Source organism: Oncorhynchus tshawytscha, linkage group LG13 (assembly GCF_018296145.1).
Source record: "Oncorhynchus tshawytscha isolate Ot180627B linkage group LG13, Otsh_v2.0, whole genome shotgun sequence".
NCBI lineage: Eukaryota > Metazoa > Chordata > Actinopteri > Salmoniformes > Salmonidae > Oncorhynchus > Oncorhynchus tshawytscha.
The window spans coordinates 50,770,430-50,794,134 of record NC_056441.1 but is presented as its reverse complement, the minus strand read 5'-3'; the positions used below and the strand labels follow the sequence as shown (position 1 = coordinate 50,794,134).

Sequence of the window (23,705 nt, the reverse complement as noted above, 5' to 3'; positions counted from 1 at the left end):
CATTGTTTCCATCTTACTACCCCTTATGTAAAACCACATTAATTTTATGTCATCTCATGTAATTTGTTCCAATATCACATGTGATCTTAGGTGAAGTTAATGTTATCACGTGACAAAGTGTAATGCATCGTGACAACATGAAACTACATGTGATTTTCATATGGGAAATCATGTGGTTTTTTTAAGGGCCCTCCCAGTCTTCTACGCCATCTCTCCCCTGCCTATCTCTATCTTTCCCAGCTCCTCGTTATATCACTCAATCCTTCACTAACTCCCTCTCTGTCTCTCTGTGTCTCACTCCCTTTCTCGCCCTGCCTCTCTGTCTCATCATACCCTGACCCCTGTTCTGACCTGATTCGGGGTAACCATGCCCTTGGTCTACGGCTCACTGGCCTTTCTTTAATGCTTTACGGAAAACTATCTCCATGGTAATCCTCTTAGGCGGGTCAACATTCAACAATGGCTCACCAAGAGAGGCCCAATCCATCCCAAAGTGCAGAAAACACCTTTGAAACACGCTAAAACACTTACTTTATTGATTTAAATTGGGTGAAAAGGTGGTCCTCCTTGCTCTACTTCTTCGTGTGAGTTACGGTCCGAAAAGGAACTGACACACATAGACATCATCATGACCCCAAACCTCACAAACAACAACTCCACAGGCCCTGGTGCTTTATCAGGCCTCACAATGGGAGCAAATGGGGAAAAAAAACAAAAACAAACAGGCAAAACAAAAGACACCGGACAAAAACACCTCGATCAAAGGCATCAAAACCTTTTTTCTACGATAGAGAGAGAGACAGAAAGAGAGAGGAGGAACCTGCTCTTCAATGGGCCGTTCTGGGAAAGCATCGGCCAAACAAGAGAGGGACGAAAAGCAAACGGATAATATGGATCTACGTTGGCCAGTGGAATGACAGAGAGAGTTTGTTCTTACATACTTTGGTGGCAATGACGCATTCACAAAGAAAAGTTGAGTGGGGGGGGGGATGAATAAGTGAAAAGAAAAAGGAGAGAATGGGCTGACGGAAACGCTGGACAATAGTTTATTAATGTGTAAGGGACAGGACAAACGTCAGTGTCTAAACTACTTTAAGATATAACTCAAACATTCAGTTGAAGTTTGGAAGTGATTATTCACACATCCTCATCTAAATGTTTTTTTTTCATCGGCGGTGTCATCTACAAAATTGCTTCCAACACTCTACTCAGCAAACTGGATGCAGTTTATCACAGTGCCATCCGTTTTGTCACTAAAGCACCTTATACCACCCACCACTGCGACTTGTATGCTCTAGTCGGCTGGCCCTCGCTACATATTCGTCGCCAGACCCACTGGCTCCAGGTCATCTACAAGTACATGCTAGGTAAAGCTCCGCCTTATCTCAGTTCACTGGTCACGATGGCAACACCCATCCGTAGCACACGCTCCAGCAGGTGTATCTCACTGATCATCCCTAAAGCCAACACCTCATTTGGCCGCCTTTCATTCCAGTTCTCTGCTGCCTGTGACTGGAACGAATTGCAAAAATCGCTGAAGTTGGAGACTTTTATCTCCCTCACCAACTTCAAACATCTGCTATCTGAGCAGCTAACCGATCGCTGCAGCTGTACATAGTCTATCGGTAAATAGCCCACCCATTTTTACCTACCTCATCCCAATACTGTTTTTATTTATTTACTTTTCTGCTCTTTTGCACACCAATATCTCTACCTGTACATGACCATCTGATCATTTATCACTCCAGTGTTAATCTGCAAAATTGTAATCATTCACCTACCTCCTCATGCCTTTTGCACACAATGTATATAGACTCTCTTTTTTTTCTCTCTCTACTGTGTTATTGACTTGTTCATTGTTTACTCCATGTGTAACTCTGTGTTGTCTGTTCACACTGCTATGCTTTATCTTGGCCAGGTCACAGTTGCAAATGAGAACTTGTTCTCAACTAGCCTACCTGGTTAAATAAAGGTGAAATAAAAAAATAAAAAATCTAAAATTAATTTAAGGGGGACATTTTCTTGGAAACCTGTGGAGTTGATGACTGCAACACAGAGTTGTCAAATCTCCTTTGTCTGTTTCTCAAAGAAAGACCAAACCACCCTTACAAGAGGCTGTTCAGCATAGACTGTACTGTACTGTTTTCAACATTCTGACAATAACCTGCTAACCCCTATAGATTTTAACCAAGAGAATGCAACAAGTAGATTATTAGCAGACTGCAGGGACAAAGTGCAACTCTAAAAAGGACACACTGGGAGCTTTTACATCTGTTTAGATTAAACCGGTTTCTTAGTACAGGGGCAACTCAGATACACAGGGCTAATGGGCCAAGAGTTCACCGAAACTAAAGTCATGAGCACCTCATCACCTTACAGGATTGAGAGTTTGCAACATTCTCATGGTAGAGCTCAACAAAAACAGCCTTTCTGAAAACATAAACAACTCTCTGAAAACAGCCTGAGACCGAACCCTCTCTCTCTCTGACTTGTCATGTTGTCCAGGTACAGACGCCAGGCCTGGACAGTGTCTGGGGTCCAACAGAGCCTCCAGAGAGGGCACATCCTGTCCAAGGGGGGACCAGGGGGAGCATCCCTAACCCCGGGAGGTGGGAGGGATCAGGTCAGGGGTCAGGGCTACTCTCCCAGGTTTCAAAGCTGGCTGGGGGCTGGGGGTCAGAGGTGAGGAGAGGGGGCTCAGATTTGGGGGGGGGTCCCCCTCTCAGGGGTCAGCTCTAGTTAAGGCTGCTGTGTCTTTGTGGAGCGAGGCGAGGCGGCAGACACACTAATGGCTTCCGCAATTAAACACTAAAAGTGGAAGCGATTAGCTCGTCCGCTTAAAGAGGCAATGAGCGCCTTGACGACGGCCGCATGGACCCAATTACCTTGTCTGTCTCCGAGAGCTTGTTACCCAGCATTCATTGCATGCAGCGGGGCTTAACTTAGTGATTGAAGTTGGTCATCCAGAAATCAATCACTCAGGACCAGGGCACCTCTCCTATTGACCCCAGTATATAAACAAAGTCACTGTGTGGGACTACTACATATGGGACGTGTTTCAAAAGGGGATAAAGAGTAAAGACACTAATAGCTTAGAGAGGGAGGGGAGAGGGAGAGAGAGAGAGAGATGAAGGGGCATTGTTGGGGAGAGAATGAGAATTATTATTGTTGGAAGATTGGTAGGTAAAATACTTTAAGGAGCAGATCACTCTGAGGGGGGCGAAAGGAGGATAAAAGAGAGAAAGAGAAGGCAGAGAGAAAGAAAGTGAGAAACTGAATGCAAATATTTACATGTGGGCTCCAGAGTGGCGCAGCGGTCTAAGGCACTGCATCTCAGTGCTAGAGGTGTCACTACAGACACCCTGGTTCAAATCCAGGCTGTATCACAACCGGCTGTGATTGGGAGTCCCATAGGGTGGTGCACAATTGGCCCAGCGTTGTCTGGGTGTGGCCGGTGTAGGCCGTCATTGTAAATAAGAATTAGGAATTAGTTCTTAACTGCCATGTTAAATGAAGGACAAGGTGGAGAGAGTGAGGAGTGTAGGGAAAGAGTGAAATAAGCAAAGTAAATGAAGTCAGTAAAAGAAAGAGTGGGTGCAAAAAGAAGGATAGCGAGGAGTTGTACTGCAAAGAGAAGAGAGGGGCACACTTATGTAGCCCTCTCCATTACTGCCAACAGCTGGGTCTGGGCTTGCTGTAAACCTCCATGGGTCCACAGGCCAGACTTCATGTGTATGTTACTAATAACATCAGAAACTGGACTGAGAACAGACATGGTCCTGGTCTTGATCCTTGGCAAAGACACGTTTTTGGGAAACTGAGGCAGAGGCAAAGGAAAGTGGTCGGGAGAATGAAGTAGTACAGGCGTCAGAATCCAGCTCTCAACAAGCGTCGGTCCACCCGTTGATTGTAATTTGCATTTGAAAACGTACAGGGAATGAGCAGGCGATCTGGAACAGGGACCGTTTTTGAGCACCCATCACTGACACTGACAACTATTGAAAATGTTTCCACAGTAAACACACACGCACAAGCGGAACATTAGACGGAACACAAACAACTGCGTAGGGGTTTACGAAAAATACTTGCGTGTGTCTGTTTGCACTAAGATCGATTCCGGTCTATTTGACCACTGAGCAAGAAAAACCTAATGCGTCATAGGAGTGAATAATGACCTTCTAACAGTGATGTTATCACTGACCAACAACTCTGTTTACTGGTTTCATCAATCTGTGTTTTCTTTGTGAATGAAACTGCAGTTCTGGCACAAACAGCTATGAGATCATTTCTTTTCGGACTCACAAGACAGATTAGCTGGGCGGTTGTAACATGTCTGGCTTGCTTTCTTCCAAACTCACAGCCAGGGAAACGGAGGATAGGATCAGTACTGAGGCCTGGGGGGGAGGGAGGGTCATTAGGTCGGTAGGTAGGGTTGCTCACACAGACACACACACACACAGACACACACACACACACACACACACACACACACACACACACACACACACACACACACACACACACACACAGAACTTATCTGTCCCATATGAGAGATCAAAGAGCAAGACCATCAAACAAAGAAGGGGGAACGCCAACAAAAACAAACTACTGTAGAGATACAGGTTGAGAAGGAGGGAGCGGGAGAAAGAGAAAAACTGAGCGAGAGGGAGAGAGAGTGGAGAGAGTAAGAGAGAGAAAAACTGAGCGAGAGGGAGAGAGAGCGGAAAGAGCAAGAGAGAGAAAAACTGAGCGAGAGGGAGAGAGAGTGGAGAGAGCAAGAGAGAGAAAAACTGAGCGAGAGGGAGAGAGAGCGGATAGAGCAAGAGAGAGAAAAACTGAGCGAGAGGGAGAGAGAGCGGAGAGAGCAAGAGAGAGAAAAACTGAGCGAGAGGGAGAGAGAGTGGAGAGAGTAAGAGAGAGAAAACTGAGCGAGAGGGAGAGAGAGCGGAGAGAGCAAGAGAGAGAAAAACTGAGCGAGAGGGAGAGAGAGCGGAGAGAGCAAGAGAGAGAAAAACTGAGTGAGAGGGAGAGAGAGCGGAGAGAGCAAGAGAGAGAAAAACTGAGCGAGAGGGAGAGAGAGCGGAGAGAGCAAGAGAGAGAAAAACTGAGCGAGAGGGAGAGAGAGCGGAGAGAGCAAGAGAGAGAAAACTGAGCGAGAGGGAGAGAGAGCGGAGAGAGCAAGAGAGAGAAAAACTGAGCGAGAGGGAGAGAGAGCGGAGAGAGCAAGAGAGAGAAAAACTGAGCGAGAGGGAGAGAGAGCGGAGAGAGCAAGAGAGAGAAAAACTGAGCGAGAGGGAGAGAGAGCGGAGAGAGCAAGAGAGAGAAAAACTGAGCGAGAGGGAGAGAGAGCGGAGAGAGCAAGAGAGAGAAAAACTGAGCGAGAGGGAGAGAGAGCGGAGAGAGCAAGAGAGAGAAAAACTGAGCGAGAGAGAGCGGAGAGAGCAAGAGAGAGAAAAACTGAGCGAGAGGGAGACAGAGCGGAGAGAGCAAGAGAGAGAAAAACTGAGCGAGAGGGAGACAGAGCGGAGAGAGCAAGAGAGAGAAAAACTGAGCGAGAGGGAGAGAGAGCGGAGAGAGCAAGAGAGAGAAAAACTGAGCGAGACGGAGAGAGACAGAGTGGAGAGAGCAAGAGAGAGAAAAACTGAGCGAGAGGGAGAGAGAGCGGAGAGAGCAAGAGAGAGAAAAACTGAGCGAGAGGGAGAGAGAGCGGAGAGAGCAAGAGAGAGAAAAACTAACTTGAGCGAGAAACTATCGCATAGCTAAAACGAGGTGAGGTCACCACACCGACCCGCTCAGTGCACACAAAACAAATACTAGGCACCTCCCAAAAGGTCAATCAGACAACCACATCCAAGTGGGCCACTGCCGTCAGCCAATCATACATTCCGGTTGTGACTTCAGAGGTACAGTTGGATTCAGACCAGGAAATGTGATCTATGCTGGAGAGCAAAATGCTCCAAAGAGTTCCTCTTGGAAATCCCAACCTTATTGAATTTAGGCCCCAGAGCCTCCACTCTCGGGCTCCGGTTTCACCAGCCATTTCATTTACCAGAAATGAGGCGGAGAGAGAGAGAGAGAGAGAGAGAGAGAGAACTTTTCATGCCCCAGATACAATTTGGCACCAGGGGCCGAAACTGACTACAGTTCAGGCAACTTGATGTCAGGAAGCACGTACAGTGTAGACTCGTATGGAAATGTGAAACACACTATAGCATCGTATCTAAACTTTCATGTTCGTTACTCAACTTTGAGGGCCAGGTTTCGAAACATCGGGAGAGTTCTCACTTCCAGGTGATAAGCAGACAGTCATTAACTTAGATCCACAATGCAGGGAAGTTTCTACTGTCCATAACAGCCAAGGTAAGGCTGAGAGATATTGTTCTACTTCCATCAGATGGTCTATTTTAGACAGCACAGCATGAATTGCCTTTTCAGCTGGGTGCGCTGTAGCTTACACACTGGGATTACATCTCCTCCTATTAACAGGAGGTGGACAACAATACAAAGCCCACATGTGACCAGCACTCACATGACAGCATACTGTTTGCGTGCAAACATGCTCAAATTCAAAGAACCACTGGAATAACAACAAAAGGTCAACACTGAGTTTACATACAAACGCATGCAGACATGCATGTATGCTTGCATACACACACACACAAACGCATACACACATTAATGCACACAAACTATGACATGTGGTACGCAGACCAGCAACCAGCTGGTCCAGAGTCAGAGATAGCTCTTTTTATGGCCTATCAACCAGAGGCTGTTCAAAGGCTGAGCCACTGACCTCGGACCTGGGAAAGTGAGATGAGTTCAATTAGCTCTCTCTAACTAGACAGAGAGAGATGTCGAGAAAAGGTCATCAAACAATCAACGAGCCCAGAGCTGACCTGACCAGAAGCACATGTTGCTTCATGTCGGCTTTATGGTCTATGGGGCTTCATGTTGTCTTCATGGCAGTGTCCACAGTCTATGGGACTTCATGTTGTCTTTATTAGTGTCCATGGTCTATGGGACTTTATGTTGTCTTCATGGCAGTGTCCACAGTCTATGGGACTTCATGTTGTCTTTATTACAGTGTCCATGGTCTATGGGACTTTATGTTTTCTTTATGGCAGTGTCCATGGTCTATGGGACTTCATGTTGTCTTTATTACAGTGTCCATGGTCTATGGGACTTTATGTTGTCTTTATGGCAGTGTCCACTGTCTATGGGACTTCATGTTGTCTTTATTACAGTGTCCATGGTCTATGTGACTTTATGTTGTCTTCATGGCAGTTTCCACAGTCTATGGGACTTCATGTTGTCTTTATTACAGTGTCCATGGTCTATGGGACTTTATGTTGTCTTCATGGCAGTGTCCACAGTCTATGGGACTTCATGTTGTCTTTATTACAGTGTCCATGGTCTATGGGACTTTATGTTGTCTTTATGGCAGTGTCCACAGTCTATGGGACTTCATGTTGTCTTTATTACAGTGTCCATGGTCTATGTGACTTTATGTTGTCTTCATGGCAGTTTCCACAGTCTATGGGACTTCATGTTGTCTTTATTACAGTGTCCATGGTCTATGTGACTTTATGTTGTCTTCATGGCAGTTTCCACAGTCTATGGGACTTCATGTTGTCTTTATTACAGTGTCCATGGTCTATGGGACTTTATGTTGTCTTTATGGCAGTGTCCACAGTCTATGGGACTTCATGTTGTCTTTATTACAGTGTCCATGGTCTATGTGACTTTAGGTTGTCTTCATGGCAGTTTCCACAGTCTATGGGACTTCATGTTGTCTTTATTAGTGTCCATGGTCTATGGGACTTTATGTTGTCTTCATGGCAGTGTCCACAGTCTATGGGACTTCATGTTGTCTTTATTACAGTGTCCATGGTCTATGGGACTTTATGTTGTCTTTATTACAGTGTCCATGGTCTATGGGAATTTATCTTGTCTTTATGGCAGTGTCCATGGTCTATAGGACTTTATGTTGTCTTCATGGCAGTGTCCATAGTCTATGGGACTTTATATTGTCTTCATGGCAGTGTCCATGGCCTATGGGAATGTATCTTGTCTTCATGGCAGTGGCCATGGTTTATGGGAATTTATGTTGTCTTTATGGCAGTGTCCATGGGACATGATCTTGTCTTTATGGCAGTGTCCATGGTCTATGGGACTTTATGTTGTCTTTATGACAGTGTCCATGGTCTATGGGACATTATCTTGTCTTTATGACAGTGTCCATGGTCTATGGGACTTTATGTTGTCTTTATGACAGTGTCCATGGTCTATGGGACTTTATGTTGTCTTTATGACAGTGTCCATGGTCTATGGGACATTATCTTGTCTTTATGACAGTGTCCATGGTCTATGGGACTTTATGTTGTCTTTATGGCAGTGTCCATGGTCTATGGGACTTTATGTTGTCTTTATGGCAGTGTCCATGGTCTATGGGACTTTATGTTGTCTTTATGGCAGTGTCCATGGTCTATGGGACTTTATGTTGTCTTTATGACAGTGTCAGTGAGAAGTGCTGAAGACATGGCGGACGTAAAGACAGCTTAACTCTCTATGAGAGAAACCAAGCAGTCTGGGCCCATCATCCTCACCTCACACTCACTATGTCAAGGTCTGGTCATGTGGCCATTCAACTTTGTGAGAACTCCTCACTATGTACATGTCATAAGCCTTTCTAGCAAGAGAGAAGCAATCGTTGCAAGACCCAAGGCCTGAAACATACTTTGAAATCCTGCGGCCAATGCTTCTCATTAGGCCCATACACATTGCATCTCATTACAAGTGCTTGGGTAATGCTAATCCCAAAGACAACGCCTTTACCAAGAGGACCACATGGGGCGAGACTGCCTGAGATCGCCCAGGCCCCTGAGTCCCGACGTACATGACAAAGTCCCTGTTCAACTCTAATCCTGTTCCCATTGGCTCATGCCTAATGATTCTGGTCATAATCATGTAAGGAGGGCAAGAGAAATACTTCACAAACTTTAAGCTATCCCAACTGATTATGGAACAACTCTTTCATGTGGAGTCAGAGTTCATCTGTTACCTAAACGTTTCCCAGAACGTCACATAAGCAGTAGGGAGAAGGTTGAAGGTTCCTTTTCTGAACCTAACCGTGCCTCAAAGCTGCTGTAGACTTGAACTGGGCAGGCTATCCACTTCATGTGATTTCTCAGAGAACATAGGCTACTGTTCCACAAGGCCACATATGCTGAGTGACTTAATGTACTTTTCTTTCTTCTAGGCTACAGTCTGCTTATTAAACTATTTGAGTGTAGGCACTTAGTCCAGAAGATACAATTGAAGTCGAGAGTATACAAACACTTAGGTTGGAGTCATTGAAACTCGTTTTTCAACCACTCCTCATATTTATTGTTAACAAACTGTTTTGGCAAGTTGGTTAGGACATCTACTTTGTGCATGACACAAGTCATTTTTCCAACAATTGTTTACAGATAGATTATTTCACTTAAAATTCCCTGTATCACAATTTCAGTGGGTCAGAAGTTGACATACACTAAGTTGACTGTTCCTTTAAACAGCTTGGAAAATTCCAGAAAATTATGTCATGGCTTTAGAAGCTTCTGATTGGCTAATTGACATAATTTGAGTCAATTGGAGGTTTACCTTTGGATGTATATCAAGGCCTACCTTCAAACTCAGTGCCTCTTTGCTTGACTTCATGGGAAAATCAAAAGAAATCAGCCAAGACCTCAGAAAAAATTGTAGACCTCCGCAAGTCTGGTTCATCCTTGGGAGCAATTTCCAAATGCCTGAAGGTACCACGTTCATCTATAAACAATAGTACACAAGTATAAACACCACGGAACCACGCAGTTGTCATGCTACTCAGGAAGGAGACATGTTCTGTCTCCTAGAGATGATTGTACTTTGGTGCGAAAAGTGCAAATCAATCCCAGAACAACAGCAAAGGACTTTGTGAAGATGCTGGAGGAAATGGGTACAAAAGTAACTACAGTGCCTTGCGAAAGTATTCGGCCCCCTTGAACTTTGCGACCTTTTGCCACATTTCAGGCTTCAAACATAAAGATATAAAACTGTATTTTTTTGTGAAGAATCAACAACAAGTGGGACACAATCATGAAGTGGAACGACATTTATTGGATATTTCAAACTTTTTTAACAAATCAAAAACTGAAAAATTGAGCGTGCAAAATTATTCAGCCCCTTTACTTTCAGTGCAGCAAACTCTCCAGAAGTTCAGTGAGGATCTCTGAATGATCCAATGTACTTAGTACTTAGTACTTTGTTGAAGCACCTTTGGCAGCCTCGAGTCTTCTTGGGTATGATGCTACAAGCTTGGCACACCTTTATTTTGGGAGTTTCTCCCATTCTTCTCTGCAGATCCACACAAGCTCTGTCAGGTTGGATGGGGAGCATAGCTGCACAGCTTTTTTCCGTTCTCTCCAGAGATGTTCGATTGGGTTCAAGTCTGGGTTCTGGCTGGGCCACTCAAGGCCATTCAGAGACTTGTCCCGAAGCCACTCCTGCGTTGTCTTGGCTGTGTGCTTAGGGTCGTTGTCCTGTTGGAGGGTGAACCTTCACCCCAGTCTGAGGTCCTGAGCAGATTTTCATCAAGGATCGCTCTGTACTTTGCTCCGTTCATCTTTCCCTCGATCTCACAGTCCCTGCCACTGAAAAACATCCCCTTAGCATGATGCTGCCACCACAATGATTCACCATAGGGATGGTGCCAGATTTCCTCCAGACGTGACACTTGGTATTCAGGCCAAAGAATCTTGTTTCCCATGGTCTGAGAGTCCTTTAGGGGCCTTTTGGCAAACTCCAAGTGGGCTGTCATGTGCCTTTTACTGAGGAATGGCTTATGTTTGGCCACTCTACCATAAAGACCTGATTGGTGGAGTGCTGCGGAGATGGTTGTCCTTCTTGAAGGTTTTCCCATCTCCACAGAGGAACTGGAGCTCTGTCAGAGTGAACATCGGGTTTTTGGTCACCTCCCTGACCAAGGCCCTTCTCACCCAATTGCACAGTTTGGCCGGGTGGTCTTGGTGGTTCCAAAATGATGGAGGCCAATGTGTTCTTGGGGACGTTCAATGCTGCAGAATATTTTTGGTACCTTTCCCCAGAAAAGTGCATGACACAATCCTGTCTCGGAGCTCTACGGACAGTTCCTTCAACCTAATGGCTTGGTCTTTGCGCTGACATTCACTGTCAACTGTGGGACCTTTTACAGACAGTTGTGTGCCTTAAGAAATCATGTCCAATCAATTCAATTTACTACAGGTGGACTCCAATCAAGTTGTAGAAAGTTGTAGAAACATAAATAAACTTCAGTTAGTGCTAAACACAGCTGCTAGAATCTTTACTAGAACCAAAAAATGTCACAAGATGCAGGCCTCCTTATTGTCCCTAGAATATTTAAGCAAACAGCTGGAGGCAGGGCTTTCTCCTATAGAGCTCCATTTTTATGGAATGGTCTGCCTACCCATGTGAGAGACGCAGACTCGGTCTCAACCTTTAAGTCTTTATTGAAGACTCATCTCTTCAGTAGGTCCTATGATTGTAGTCTGTCCCAGGAGTGTGAAGGTGAACGGCAAGGCACTGGAGCAACAAGCTGCCCTTGCTGTCTCTGCCTGGCCGGTTCCCCTCTCTCCACTGGGATTCTCTGCCTCTAACCCTGTTACAGGGGCTGAATCACTGGCTTACTGGTGCTCTTCCATGCCGTCCCCAGGAGGGGTGCGTCACTTGGGTGGGTTGAGTCACTGACGTGGTCTTCCTGTCTGGGTTGGCACCCTCTTGGGTTGTGCCGTGGCGGAGATCTTTGTGGGCTATACTCGGCCTTGTCTCAGGATGGTAAGTTGGTGGTTGAAGATATCCCTCTAGTGGTGTGGGGGCTGTGCTTTGGCAAAGTGGGTGGGGTTATATCCTGCCTGTTTGGGGTTATATCCTGCCTGACAGTGTCTCCCAACCTCTCCTGTCTCAGCCTCCAGTATTTATGCTGCAGTAGTTTATGTGTCAGGGGGCTAGGGTCAGTCTGTTATATCTGGAGTATTTCTCCTGTCTTATCTGGTGTCCTGTGTGAATTTAAGTATGCTCTCTCTAATTCTCTCTTTCTCTCTCTCTCTCAGAGCCCTAAGACCATGCCTCAGGACTACCTGGCATGATGACTCCTTGCTGTCCCCAGTCCACCTGGCTGTGCTACTGCTCCAGTTTCAACTGTTCTGCCTGCGGCTATGGAACCCTGACCTGTCCCAGACCTGCTGTTTTCAACTCTCTAGAGACAGCAGGAGTGGTAGAAATACTCTGAATGATCGGCTATGAAAAGCCAACTGACATTTACTCCTGAGGTGCTGACCTGTTGTATCCTCGACAATCACTGTGATTATTATTTGACCCTGCTGGTCATCTATGAACATTTGAACATCTTGTGTTCTTTTATAATCTCCACCCGGCACAGCCAGAAGAGGACCCCCCCTCATAGCCTGGTTCCTCTCTAGGTTTCTTCCTAGGTTCTGGCTTTTCTAGGGAGTTTATCCTAGCCACCGTGCTTCTACACCTGAATTGCTTGCTATTAGTGGTTTTAGGCTGGGTTTCTGTACAGCATTTTGTGACATCAGCTGATGTAAGAAGGGCTTTATAAATAAATTTGATTGATTGATTGATCTCAAGGAGGATCAATGCAGGAACAGGATGCACCTGAGCTCATTTTGAGTCTCATAGCAAAGGTTCTGAATACTTATGTAAATAAGATATTCCTGTTATTTATTTTTAATACATTTGCAAAAATGTCTAATAAACAGTTTTAGTTTTGTCATTATGGGGTATTGTACGTAGATTGATGAGGATTTAAAAAAAATGTAATATATTTTATAATAAGGCTGTAACATAACAAAATCTGGGAAAAGGGAAGGGGTCTGAACACTTTCCGAATCCACAGCATTTTTTTTGCATAAATTACTAAAAACATGTTTTCACTGTCATTATGGGGTATTGTGTGTAGATGGGTGATAAAAAAAAGTTTTTTAATCCATTTGGAGTTCAGGCTGTAACACAACAAAATGTGGAATAAGTCAAGGGGTATGAATACTTTAAGGCACTGTATATATTGCCTGCTATGATGCCCGACTTGTTAATATTCCAGTTGGCATCGAACATGTTTTCTCCTTTCACAATACTTCAGAGATCTTATAAACCGGACAGTTGCACACCATCAGTCAGCAACAGTAACATCTGAAAATAGAAAGGGTGTTTCATATTGCACTGTAAATCTTCTTTGTTTTCATTGTGACCGACACTTGGGATTCAAGATTCCTATCTGAGGCCTTTTTTAATTTGACCTTTAACTACACAAGTCAGTTAAGAACAAATTCTTACTTACCATGACGGCTTACCCCGGCCAAACCCTAACCCGGACGATGCTGGGCCAATTGTGCGCCGCCCTATGGGACTCCCAATTACGGCCGGTTGTGACACAGCCTGGAATCGATCCAGGGTCTGTAGTGACGCCTCTAGCAATGAGATGCAGTGCCTTAGGCGCTGCTCCACTCGGGAGCCCAAGCCTAGTTATATATCAGAAAGGTAGATTTTACAGCTAAGTGTAAGTACTGCCTCGTCTCTACCATACTGCTTATCACCATTACCAAAGGCTGGAAACAATGCAATGGCTCCTTCTGAGAGAGACAAAAACAACAGCTTTGTGTCAAACTACCAGTGCAGCTCCCAGGAAACATTGTAACCATTATAATTAAACCACTGGCCCAATGCCTACCTCCGTTTCACCCACACCATCACCAGAATCTGCATGCACACCCAACTGCCGTCCAAACACAACAAATCTCAAGATATCATTACAGCATCAAAACAGACTATAACCAGATGTAATTATCGACCCATTATCTCCACTGTGGTGATGTGGAGGAAGACTTTCTCTTCTTGCACTTCTCCATTTATAATAGACAGCACCAAAAACACTGATGACTACCAACAGCTGTAATAGGATCTATTGATGGATTGTCATAGATAATATTGGAGAACTGTGTTTGAACCAGAGTTATTCCTTTAAAACAATGATCGTCCACCACAACTCAGCACATTCTCGAAACAGAGGGTGTGATGGGGAGGGGCGACTTACACCCTCAACATAAACATTTACATAGTGTTCTTACCTTTGACCTCACACGGAGTGTCACCAGTATTCATTTTTGGACCCAATGGGAGATCGGATTCATTCAATCCCTAACATACTCCACACGGGGTGAAAGATTACATTTCTCTCATTAAAACACTAACAAAACACGGCATGTGACATTTTTGTTAAGATTTCACATTTATTTAGATCTCTGTTGATTTAGAAACAGTCCTTGACGGTACCAGACAAGGGAAACGCATCTGTCATTCTGTACCATTTGAGGGTGTGTTCAGGGCAGCTTGTGACAGACCACAATGTACACAAAATGACCCTGATAGATATCACATTATAGAACCATTGTTATACATGCCACTTCTCATACATTTGTTTGTAGGGTTGATCAGTGGCTGTGCATTTTGATGGCTGATGCCCCAAATAAAGGGATACATAGAGAGAGGACACAAGACGGGCTTCTGAAAAATAAGAAGCAAATACAAAATCGGTTTCTTTGGCAATTCACCCTGTCATCGTAAGGTTGCTGGAGAGGAGAACGTGTACCAGTGAACTCTTCACTGAACCAGTGAATATTTGAGCGTACAGTTCTGTAATTACAAAAATATAGTGACAGACAGTGGGGTGAAAACCTTTGCGACTCTCATGGAAGGGTGCACATCTAAAGTTTTAAAATGACAAAAGAGAGGCATCAGACCCTGTACAGTCTAAAGGACATTGGATGGCATCATTGGCACGACTCCAACAAAGTATTTGGGTTAAGTGTAACTTACAGTGGTACCACTCAATGACCATGTGTTCCTCAATCTAAACTCCTCACCCCGACAGAGTGAGACGTCGCTCTCAGTAGCTCTTAGACTCCCACCAGTTGAGATGAGTGGCTATTGGATGGAAATCAGCGAGCTCGTGACGATCAAAGTTCTCCGGCTGAAGTAGGTTGAGTGGAGATCACGGGTGAAATTGTTGAACTCTCTCCAAAAGGTCTGACCATTAACATGTATTGATGAGGAGCGCTTCTCTGTCTGGGGAGCCCAGTCCCTCACTGTGTGGTCTGCTGACAGTGGCAGCAGCTGTATCAACAGACACCTCTGAAGCAGACAGGCCGACATACACAACCTGGGCTAGGGCCCTCAGTCGGTCATGTGTTTAAACACACACACCAGGCGTAAGCCTCCACCCCCTGACTTAATGACCATTACCAGAGGACCATGGGGCCAGGTCATGCTGCTGACAGTGACGATTAGGGCCAGATGGAATCTGTGGAAAAGTCTCTTATCAATACCTCTAAAGTCTGTAAATGTAATCGATTGTAGATATGAATGTATTGTAGCTGTATTAGTATTGTAGCGGTATTTGGTTTGAGTTTAATTCCATGTTAATCCCTCAGTTTATTTTTCGTCTAGCTCTGCCAATGAGATCTGCTGGCTGTTTGATTACAGAGTGGTGGATAAAATAAATGAACATGTATAAGGTATAAGGACAGGAGGAATACATACAGCACATTAGGATATAGTATTCTTTTTAAAAATGTAAATGCCGTATTTGGCCAATTCATGCGAGGGAGAATAAAAGTACATGACAACCCCAGTCTTTTCCCCTCCCCAGCCATTAGTTTATATAGAAGTCATTATTGCTCAGAGTTCAACTCGCTCTTTGCTCCATTATATTGACAATCATGCTGATGGGTTTACTCCTTGATCTTCTCTGATAGCACTCTGCTCAGACGTTAAGAGTTCAGACCAGCTCAAGCAGACACAGAGTGGTTGGAGCCCAGTCCTGTCAGTCTCTTTGCAATCCATCAATCAGTGTCTCTCACCCCCAGTCCCCAGTCGATCCTCTCACTCTACTAAGCCGTGGGTCCTTGGTCATTCCTTTTGACTAGGGTTGCAAAATTCCCGGAACTTTTTAATAAATTCCCTGGTTTTCCAGAAATCCTAGTTGGAAGACTCCCGATTCCCTGCTTATTCCCTTCTGATTTCGGGAATACTCCAACTGGGATGTCGGGAAAACCAGGGAATTTATTGAAAGTTCCTGGTATTTTGCAACCCTAATCTCGATCAAAGTGGGGTCATGTGAGCGGAGCTAAGACAGAAGTCCTTCAATCCATATGAACAACAAAGGCTTGTCCGAGCACGTTTCCAGTCCCAGAGTCAATATCCTCGCCTCTTTGCTCTCTACGGAATACAGAAGTACTTCTTCCACCACGACTTGGACAGTGTCTTCATCTTATCGGCCGTGCTGCGCACCTTCCTCTCCCGCCGCGCCCTCCTATCGGCGTGCTTCATCCCCACGGCGATGGCCGCGTCAAACACCTCCTTCAGGTTCTTCTGGGTGAGCGCCGAGCACTCCACGTACGCCACGGCGTCCACTTTGTCCGCCAGGGCGCGGGCGTCCACCTCGGCCACGGGCCTCTCCCGCCGGCGGGCCAGCTCAATCAGCACCTTGACGTCCTCGCGCAGGTCACACTGGGTTCCCACCAGCAGCATGGGCACCAGCGGGCAGCGCCGGCGGATCTCTGGGACCCACTTCTCCCAGACGTTCTGGAAGGAGGCAGGGCTGACCACGCTGAAGCAGAGGAGGAGGGTGTCGGTGCGCGAGTAGCAGAAGTGACGGAGCTTATCGAATTCATCCTGAGGAGAGAGGGAGCGAGACACACACAAGGGACATGAGGGGGAGGGTTAGTGAGAGGTTGACATTCAGCAGTAACACAGGGCCAGTGCCATTATATGTGAACCCAAACAAATGGTGAACCGAGTATCTTGAAAAAAGTTGACTTGGCATAAACATTGACAAACAAGTGTAGAAGGGGGAAAAAGCAGATGGGAGAGGTTGTTTAGGCAACTATATTTCCCACCAAAAAAATGTATGTTTATAGAAGACCGATGGAGTGGGAGAGTGGATAGACAAGCAGTGACTTTTAAAATATTCTATAAAAACTGCTGGATCCTGAAATTAATAGTCTTTATGTTTTGCAGAGCCAAGCACGGATGATGTTACATAAAATCCATCAAGGTCTTACAGACACTTTCCAAAGCACCTAATCCCTAGTTAGTTAAGATTTACCAACTCTAGTGTGTGATGCATTTCACGTCAATGTTCACACAAACAAACCAGTTTCAAACCAACACATTGCAGTAATCGCTTTATAGGTCAATGCAAACCAAGCAAGCAGGATGTCAGTGGAAATAAATGGTGGTGATAATCTCTCCATAACAAACTGTGTGAGAAAAGTCTGTTTATGTTGAGCAGTAAAGCCCAACCTCTTTTATATCACACTGATTTGGATAACATGGGCCTCCCACATCCTTGAGTACACAGATTAAGGCTGGCAGAAACTTGACACAAACCCCTCTCTCTTTATCCACTTTCAGAAGCCTGACATGGAAAGGTACTTTCTTTTCTATTCAGGAGCCTCTGAGTGGAAGTATTTTTTTTTTTTTACATACTTTTCCTTTCCACATCATACTTTCGCCTTAAGTGTTTGCAAACTGAGGTGATGGCGCAGAGATATTGGCTTACATACAAAACGCATCAATCTTTCTGAGCGGGGAGTGACTGTTTTAATTAACAGGGTAATTCTCATGAATCCAGTTTTAAAATGTCTGTAGCAAATTGAGTTACAAAAGTAGTTTGTCAATAAATCATTAAAATGGTATACAAGTTGAAGTTCACAAACACCCCCTTTACCCAACTTGGCCTTCTCATTAAAGAAACGGCTAAGAAGCGCAAATTTATATTTTTTATAATAATTGTATAATTTTTTAGACATATTTTTTTCAGTGTTATGTTTAACGCAAGTATTTTCATTAGGGGAGCAATGTTAAAAAAAAAAAAAAATATTTATATATTACTTTTTGGGACTTTGTGTGAAAACGTGGGTAAAATGCATAATATCTGATCAAAAAAACACAACAATTCTGAAATAGATAAGTACAGATCCTAATCTAATCAAGAGGACATTTCATAAAAAATGACACTTGTTTTGTTTTCAGGAGAATGACCAAACAGCCACGTTGCTATTGTTTATCTCAGGCTCTCAGGGTGTGGTATCTGTTCTCCTGTTATGAAAGTACATATATGTACAGTAGGTGTTTGTTGACTTTATCTGCTTGTTTTTCCCCCTAGGTCTCTGACTGGGAGAGTGGGGGATTTTGAAGTTGTGTGCAAAGTGGGCAGATCCGTGCAGGCCTAAGACAACAGTGTGGAGATCACTACAGTGATGTACGCTGTGAAGTGTTTGGGCCTTGTGTTCGTTCCAATGGTTGTGAACTCTACACTCAACCAAACACAGTCAAGTCTTCTTAGGCACTGATGAAGACATGAAATGAAAAGTATGAAATAACACATACGGAATCATGTTAAACAAATTATCAGACCAAAGGCCTTCATGTCTTAAAGTAATGATGGACTGTCATTTCTCTTTGCTTATTTGAGCTGTTCTTGCCATAATATGGAATTGGTATTTTACCAAATAGGGCTATCTTCTGTATACCACCCCTACCTTGTCACAACACAACTGATTGGCTCAAACGCGTCACGGAAGAAATAAATTCCACACCTGTGAAATGCATTCCAGGTGACTACCTCATGAAGCTGGTTGAGAGAACACCAAGACTGTGCAAAGCTGTCATCAAGGCAACGGGTGGCTACTTTGAAGAATCGCAAATGTATTTGGATTTGTTTAACACTTTATTGGTTACTTCATGATTCCATATATGTTATTTCACAGTTGACGTCTTCACTATTATTCTACAAGGTAGAAAATAGTCAAAAATAAAAGGAAAAACCCTGGAATGAGTAGGGGGGTCCAAACTTGTATTAATAATTATACATTTTGAACTTCATATAATATCTTATGTTGTTCTTGTCTATTACAGTTTGGTACTTTGTCATGTAATTGTAAGCTTTATGTGTGCCCCAGAAAGAGTAGCTCCTGCATGTGCAGTAGCAAATGGGGATCCCAGTAAACTAAACTAAAATATCCTCTCTGGGTTGTAGCCATAGAATGAGATTACGACATCACCCATGCCCAGAGAGAAAACACCAGGGCTTTCACAACCTGTTCCCTTTCTAGAACAATCTAACCATGTTAAAAAGGCCTGGCATGATGCTCAGAGCTCAGGGGCACAACTCAGTTACACCAACCGTGCCTGCCTATGCCTGCCCAACTACAGAGAGAGGGGCGAGGCGAGGAGAGGGAGAGAGAACAAGATTTTTTTTTAAACATGCATTAACAGCTACCTGCTGCGATTGCATCGTCTCCCTCCCTCTTAGTGGTTGCCACACAACGCGGCTTCATCCCAGATCTCTTCTAATGAGTTTACAGCGTTCTAGCGCCTCTCACCATTCCCAAAATCCCTCCTCTCATCCCCCAACTCCAAAGGTTATGTCAAAGGATTTGCCTGGTTGCAGCAGAGCCCAGGAATTCACCTCTCTCTAGGGGGGGGTGTTAGAGAGACATTCCCAGGAGACACCAGCGGGCCCCACAGCTGCCACAGAGTTGTGGGAAAGCCTGGGAAATAAGACGGTGCCCCCAGAATTCTGCCCTGAGCGATACCCGCCAGCAAAGACGGCATGCAAGAGTGGTGGACGAAAGCCAAACACGGTCTCTGACACTAAAATCACGTGACATGTATGAGAACCAAGCAGAAGAAGGAGAATGGCCGTCGGGGGAGTTCAGTGGGGCTCGGCATCTTTTCTCCTCTGGGCATACATGCATGTGACAGAGAACGGTGGACGCAGCACCAACTGGCGAAGCATACTACTATACACTGCATGTATTATGTGGAGGGTTGCTCTGCTGCATGTCGATGTGAGGCTGTTGTTCTCACCTGTCCAGCAGTGTCACAGAGCTGTAGTCTCACAGGGTGTCCGTCCACCTGCACCACCGCTGTAGGGGAGAGAGAGCGAGAGAGAGAGAGAGCGAGAGAGCGTTAAATCACCTGCTGTCAGCAGAGCTATTGTCCCATCTGCCTCCCCATTACTCCACCAGACACTTTAAACAAACATGCACACACAGAGAGGGAGAGAGAGACCTCTGACAAGCCAGTTTGACATACTTCATACCTACTGGACACAGCGGACAGAAACCTCACCCATCCCCTTAACTCAGAGTGGGGGCCTTGTCTCGACCACCCACTCGCCCAGTTAAAGTAAAGGCTATAACTACTCTTTCATATCACATTCTGTGTTCTTTCAAGCTTTGAAAGGCCCTGCCAAGCTGTCTACAGAGGAAAACAAAGCCGATCTGTTTGTTTAGTGACTCTCCCAATTACCCTCTCCAGATTGGAAGAGTGCTATGAGTCATGCCACTAGCAGTTTCATTATAGGCCATGTTTCAAAAGAGCCCAATGTGGTGAAGCTTATGGAAGCGTTTACAATGCGCCCGGGGTATACGGTCACGCCCCCTGATCAAAGAGCTGCAGGGACTCCTCCTCATTAAACCCAGCGCGCATTGTGCAATCCTTCCCAAATCTCTGACATGTGATCTTCCTTGAATTGTACTTGGGCCCAAAACTCTCTGCCCTTCCCCTCTCTTTCCTCTACCCAAAGTGTCACCTGTGAAATTGCATAACTGCCCAGAAATCAGCTTTCAAAAGAGGGCTCAGATTCCAGGGACAGATACATGACATCATCAAACAGGGGCCCCAAACTGCACAATCCCTCTCTGTCACTGGGGCAAAAAAGACAATCTCAGCTCAGAGCCATTGCAACAGATGTGCCCATTACACTATAGCAGAGATGTGGCTTTTAGGTCAAGGCTGACAACAATGGCCAGAGTTGTGCAATCCAAAACCATGTCGGCACATGTTCAACAAGCATGTTCTGTTCAGTTTAGGCCTACAACTTCAATTTCTGAGTGCAGCGAGGAAGGGATGAATATTAATGATATTAGTGTGTGTATAAGCCTATCAAAATATGCAATATTCTCATTCAAAACCTTCCACGGCAGTTGGAAGAAGTCTAGTAAGGTGTTTAGAATAATAGAATGGTTGTAATAGATGCATATTGCTGATGAACGCATAAGGGCAGCTGTGTCGAATTATCATTTTGGATGGGCATAAAGAGGGTGTCACATTTTCCTAATCAAGCCTCATCATGTCATGCAAGTTTAGATGAATTCAGACATTGTGTTTTTGGTGGAGGTTTCCTGAGATCAAAGTTGATAGGGAAAACTTCAAAAGGAAGGATAGGCCTCTCCTGTGATAATGACATCACGTCACCGTGTGCCGCGGTTTTCATCACTTGCCAACGGAGGATAGTATACTGTTTCAACTAGTATACTGTTGAAGTTTTCCACTGTTTTATACATTAGACAAAACATCGCTGGTGGCAGCATTTTGGAAAATGGAACTCTGCCAACTGGAACATACAACAAGCCAGGACGTATAGTTTGCGTGAAACAATACAAAGACCTGCAACAGACAGTCGCTGCTGTTAGCCTCAGGGCAAGTCAAGTTCGGTGATTCGTTCCGCAGAATGGGTGGCTGCAAGCGAGAGCCAGCGCGTTTCACCTTTACAATATAACAGATGTTCATTCACTATGGTCAGTTAAGGCTTTATTGCAATGTGCAATATAAGGGTGTTGACCCATAGTCAAAATCAAAACGTAGCCATGTGCAACAGAAAACAACATGTTTTATGTTTATTATTTGATCTGGCTGGGAAGTTGCAGATTTCATGTCGACAGGAGGAAAATTTATCATTTTTGTCCAAGAATAGTGCCACAATAAATGGTTAACTGACTCACCTGAAAAGTCATCAAACGCGGTGGGGACGTATTTCGTTGGATAGCCATTTGTTGTGTAGCTGACAACCAGGCTGGTCTTCCCAACCGCTCCATCGCCGAGTAGTACGCACTTCAACACCCGCTCCTGAGCCTCGCCTGGCCGGGTAGTTTGGTGTTTGTGCGGCGGCACTGGAGGAGCCATGGTCTTGTTATAATCCATTGGAACTGGAGGTGACATTCGGCACTTGTTACAAACACCTTTTCCTTACTCCAGTAGGAGCAAATAAAGAGAGCACCATGAGAATGTCTTCTGTAGCCTATAATATATTTGTCAAGTAGACAGGTTGGTCTATAGCATTTTTTATATATAATATATATATAAAACTCAAAAAGTAGCGGTCTTGTGATCTCCCAAAGAACTAATAATAACTGTGTAAAAACATTGAAAACAGTCACTTCTCCCGGGTTTGAATACTCCAATCCGTTACTCTAATCTGTTAGACATTGGAGGAGGATGGTCTGCTTTATAACGTCAAGCGTGATTAGACTATTCCCTCCCCTCTCCTCCACTACTGCGTTTTGAAAGGAGCGAGTTGATAGACACGCCTTCTTGCCAGTGGAAAAATGTGCACATGCATGTACCTGGAGGTTTGTGTACTGCACTGGTGGTCTCCAATGTTATTCAACCGGGGGGGCCTGGACATAGTTATCAATCATTTGTACACTTGGGAAGATATATTCTAAATTAAAATAACTTTGAGCTGATTTCCTGGTGATTTTACAGTCTTATGTCTAAACAACGAAAATTATAAAAGTTTAAACGTGTTTACTTTGTTTGCTCACAACCCTGGTGTACTGTATTCACATGTAGTATATTGAACACCTCAAATAATGAATAGAGATGCATTGTGTAGCCCACCATTCCCTGTTCCTATTCATTTTAGAATATATAACAGGAAGGGAAAAGCTTGAAAGGCAACTTTTGGAGGACTTTGACACGCATTTCCCCTTTGACAATTTACCTACTAACTATTTAAAATGAGGGCCAGTAACACAAAACATCATTCTACAAAAAATGAGGCCCAACCCTTCAAGTGTTCACATGAATCGGCTTTGTCAAGCAGCTGGTTTGAAAGTGAACTGTGGCACACCTTTAACAGATTTAGGCTGATGCAATATTATTGCGATGTCCTACAGTGAGAACAGACTAAACAAAAAGACAGAGCCAATATGCCTACAAACCGGAACTAATGCACATTTAACGCCTAGTTTGAGGTAAGGGCATGTTGAGACTTGTCAAGGTAAACCAGTTTAAATGCCCCAATTTCCTTCTGTCACGTGTCGATTTCGTTTAGAAATGCACAAACAACAAACGCCAGTAAGGCCCATGGTCGAGTTCGCTCTCGGCCCATACATTATGTCGCCTACTGCACTATATTTGAGGCCTGGGCAAGCAGTACTGCACTTCCAGTCAATTTCATAATTTCTGGTTAATTTTACTATCATCAATTCTAAAGATATTTCAGCCTCGCGGATATTTGCACATTAGGTTCTGCAGAGTCACAGTCGATCAAGTGTAAATGTCGTATTCAAAATCAAAATGGAGTGACACCTTCACTATTAATCTGTGACACGGTATTACTGTTGCAGTACATGGATTGGCTTTTTGTCGCCTCCCTGTGGTAAAAAGCTAGTCATCAAATGGCAACGATAACACTCCCTCTTTTTCTTTTAGTTTAGCTTAAAAACGTTTATATCAAAAACTCGGGGGTCTTATCGCTCTCTTTCTCTCTCTCTCACACACACACACACACACACACACACACACACACACAAAGT

The 23,705-nt window shown here is 44.5% G+C and overlaps 1 protein-coding gene across 1 annotated transcript; it reads right to left on the bottom strand.

Moving 5' to 3' along the window:
• Nucleotides 1-14,299: 14,299 nt before the first annotated feature.
• LOC112265083 (rho-related GTP-binding protein RhoU) lies at nucleotides 14,300-22,375 on the bottom strand. The gene is made up of 3 exons (XM_024442121.2): nucleotides 21,888-22,375; nucleotides 19,969-20,027; nucleotides 14,300-16,767 (listed from the first exon to the last, which is right to left on the bottom strand). Exons 1-3 carry the CDS (start codon nucleotides 22,102-22,104, stop codon nucleotides 16,312-16,314), a joined length of 732 nt encoding a protein of 243 aa, XP_024297889.1. The 5' UTR covers nucleotides 22,105-22,375; the 3' UTR covers nucleotides 14,300-16,311.
• Between the last annotated feature and the right edge of the window lie 1,330 nt (nucleotides 22,376-23,705).

What these genes read in the sequence shown, in the direction of transcription:
- LOC112265083 (XM_024442121.2), bottom strand. Translation starts at nt 22,104, where the DNA reads ATGTCACCTCCAGTTCCAATGGATTATAACAAGACCATGGCTCCTCCA. An exon ending in CGCGTTTGATGACTTTTCAG is followed by an intron (nt 20,028 to 21,887) that starts GTGAGTCAGTTA and finishes TCTCCCCTACAG; the next exon opens with CGGTGGTGCAGGTGGACGGA. An exon ending in TCTGTGACACTGCTGGACAG is followed by an intron (nt 16,768 to 19,968) that starts GTGAGAACAACA and finishes CTCTCTCCTCAG; the next exon opens with GATGAATTCGATAAGCTCCG.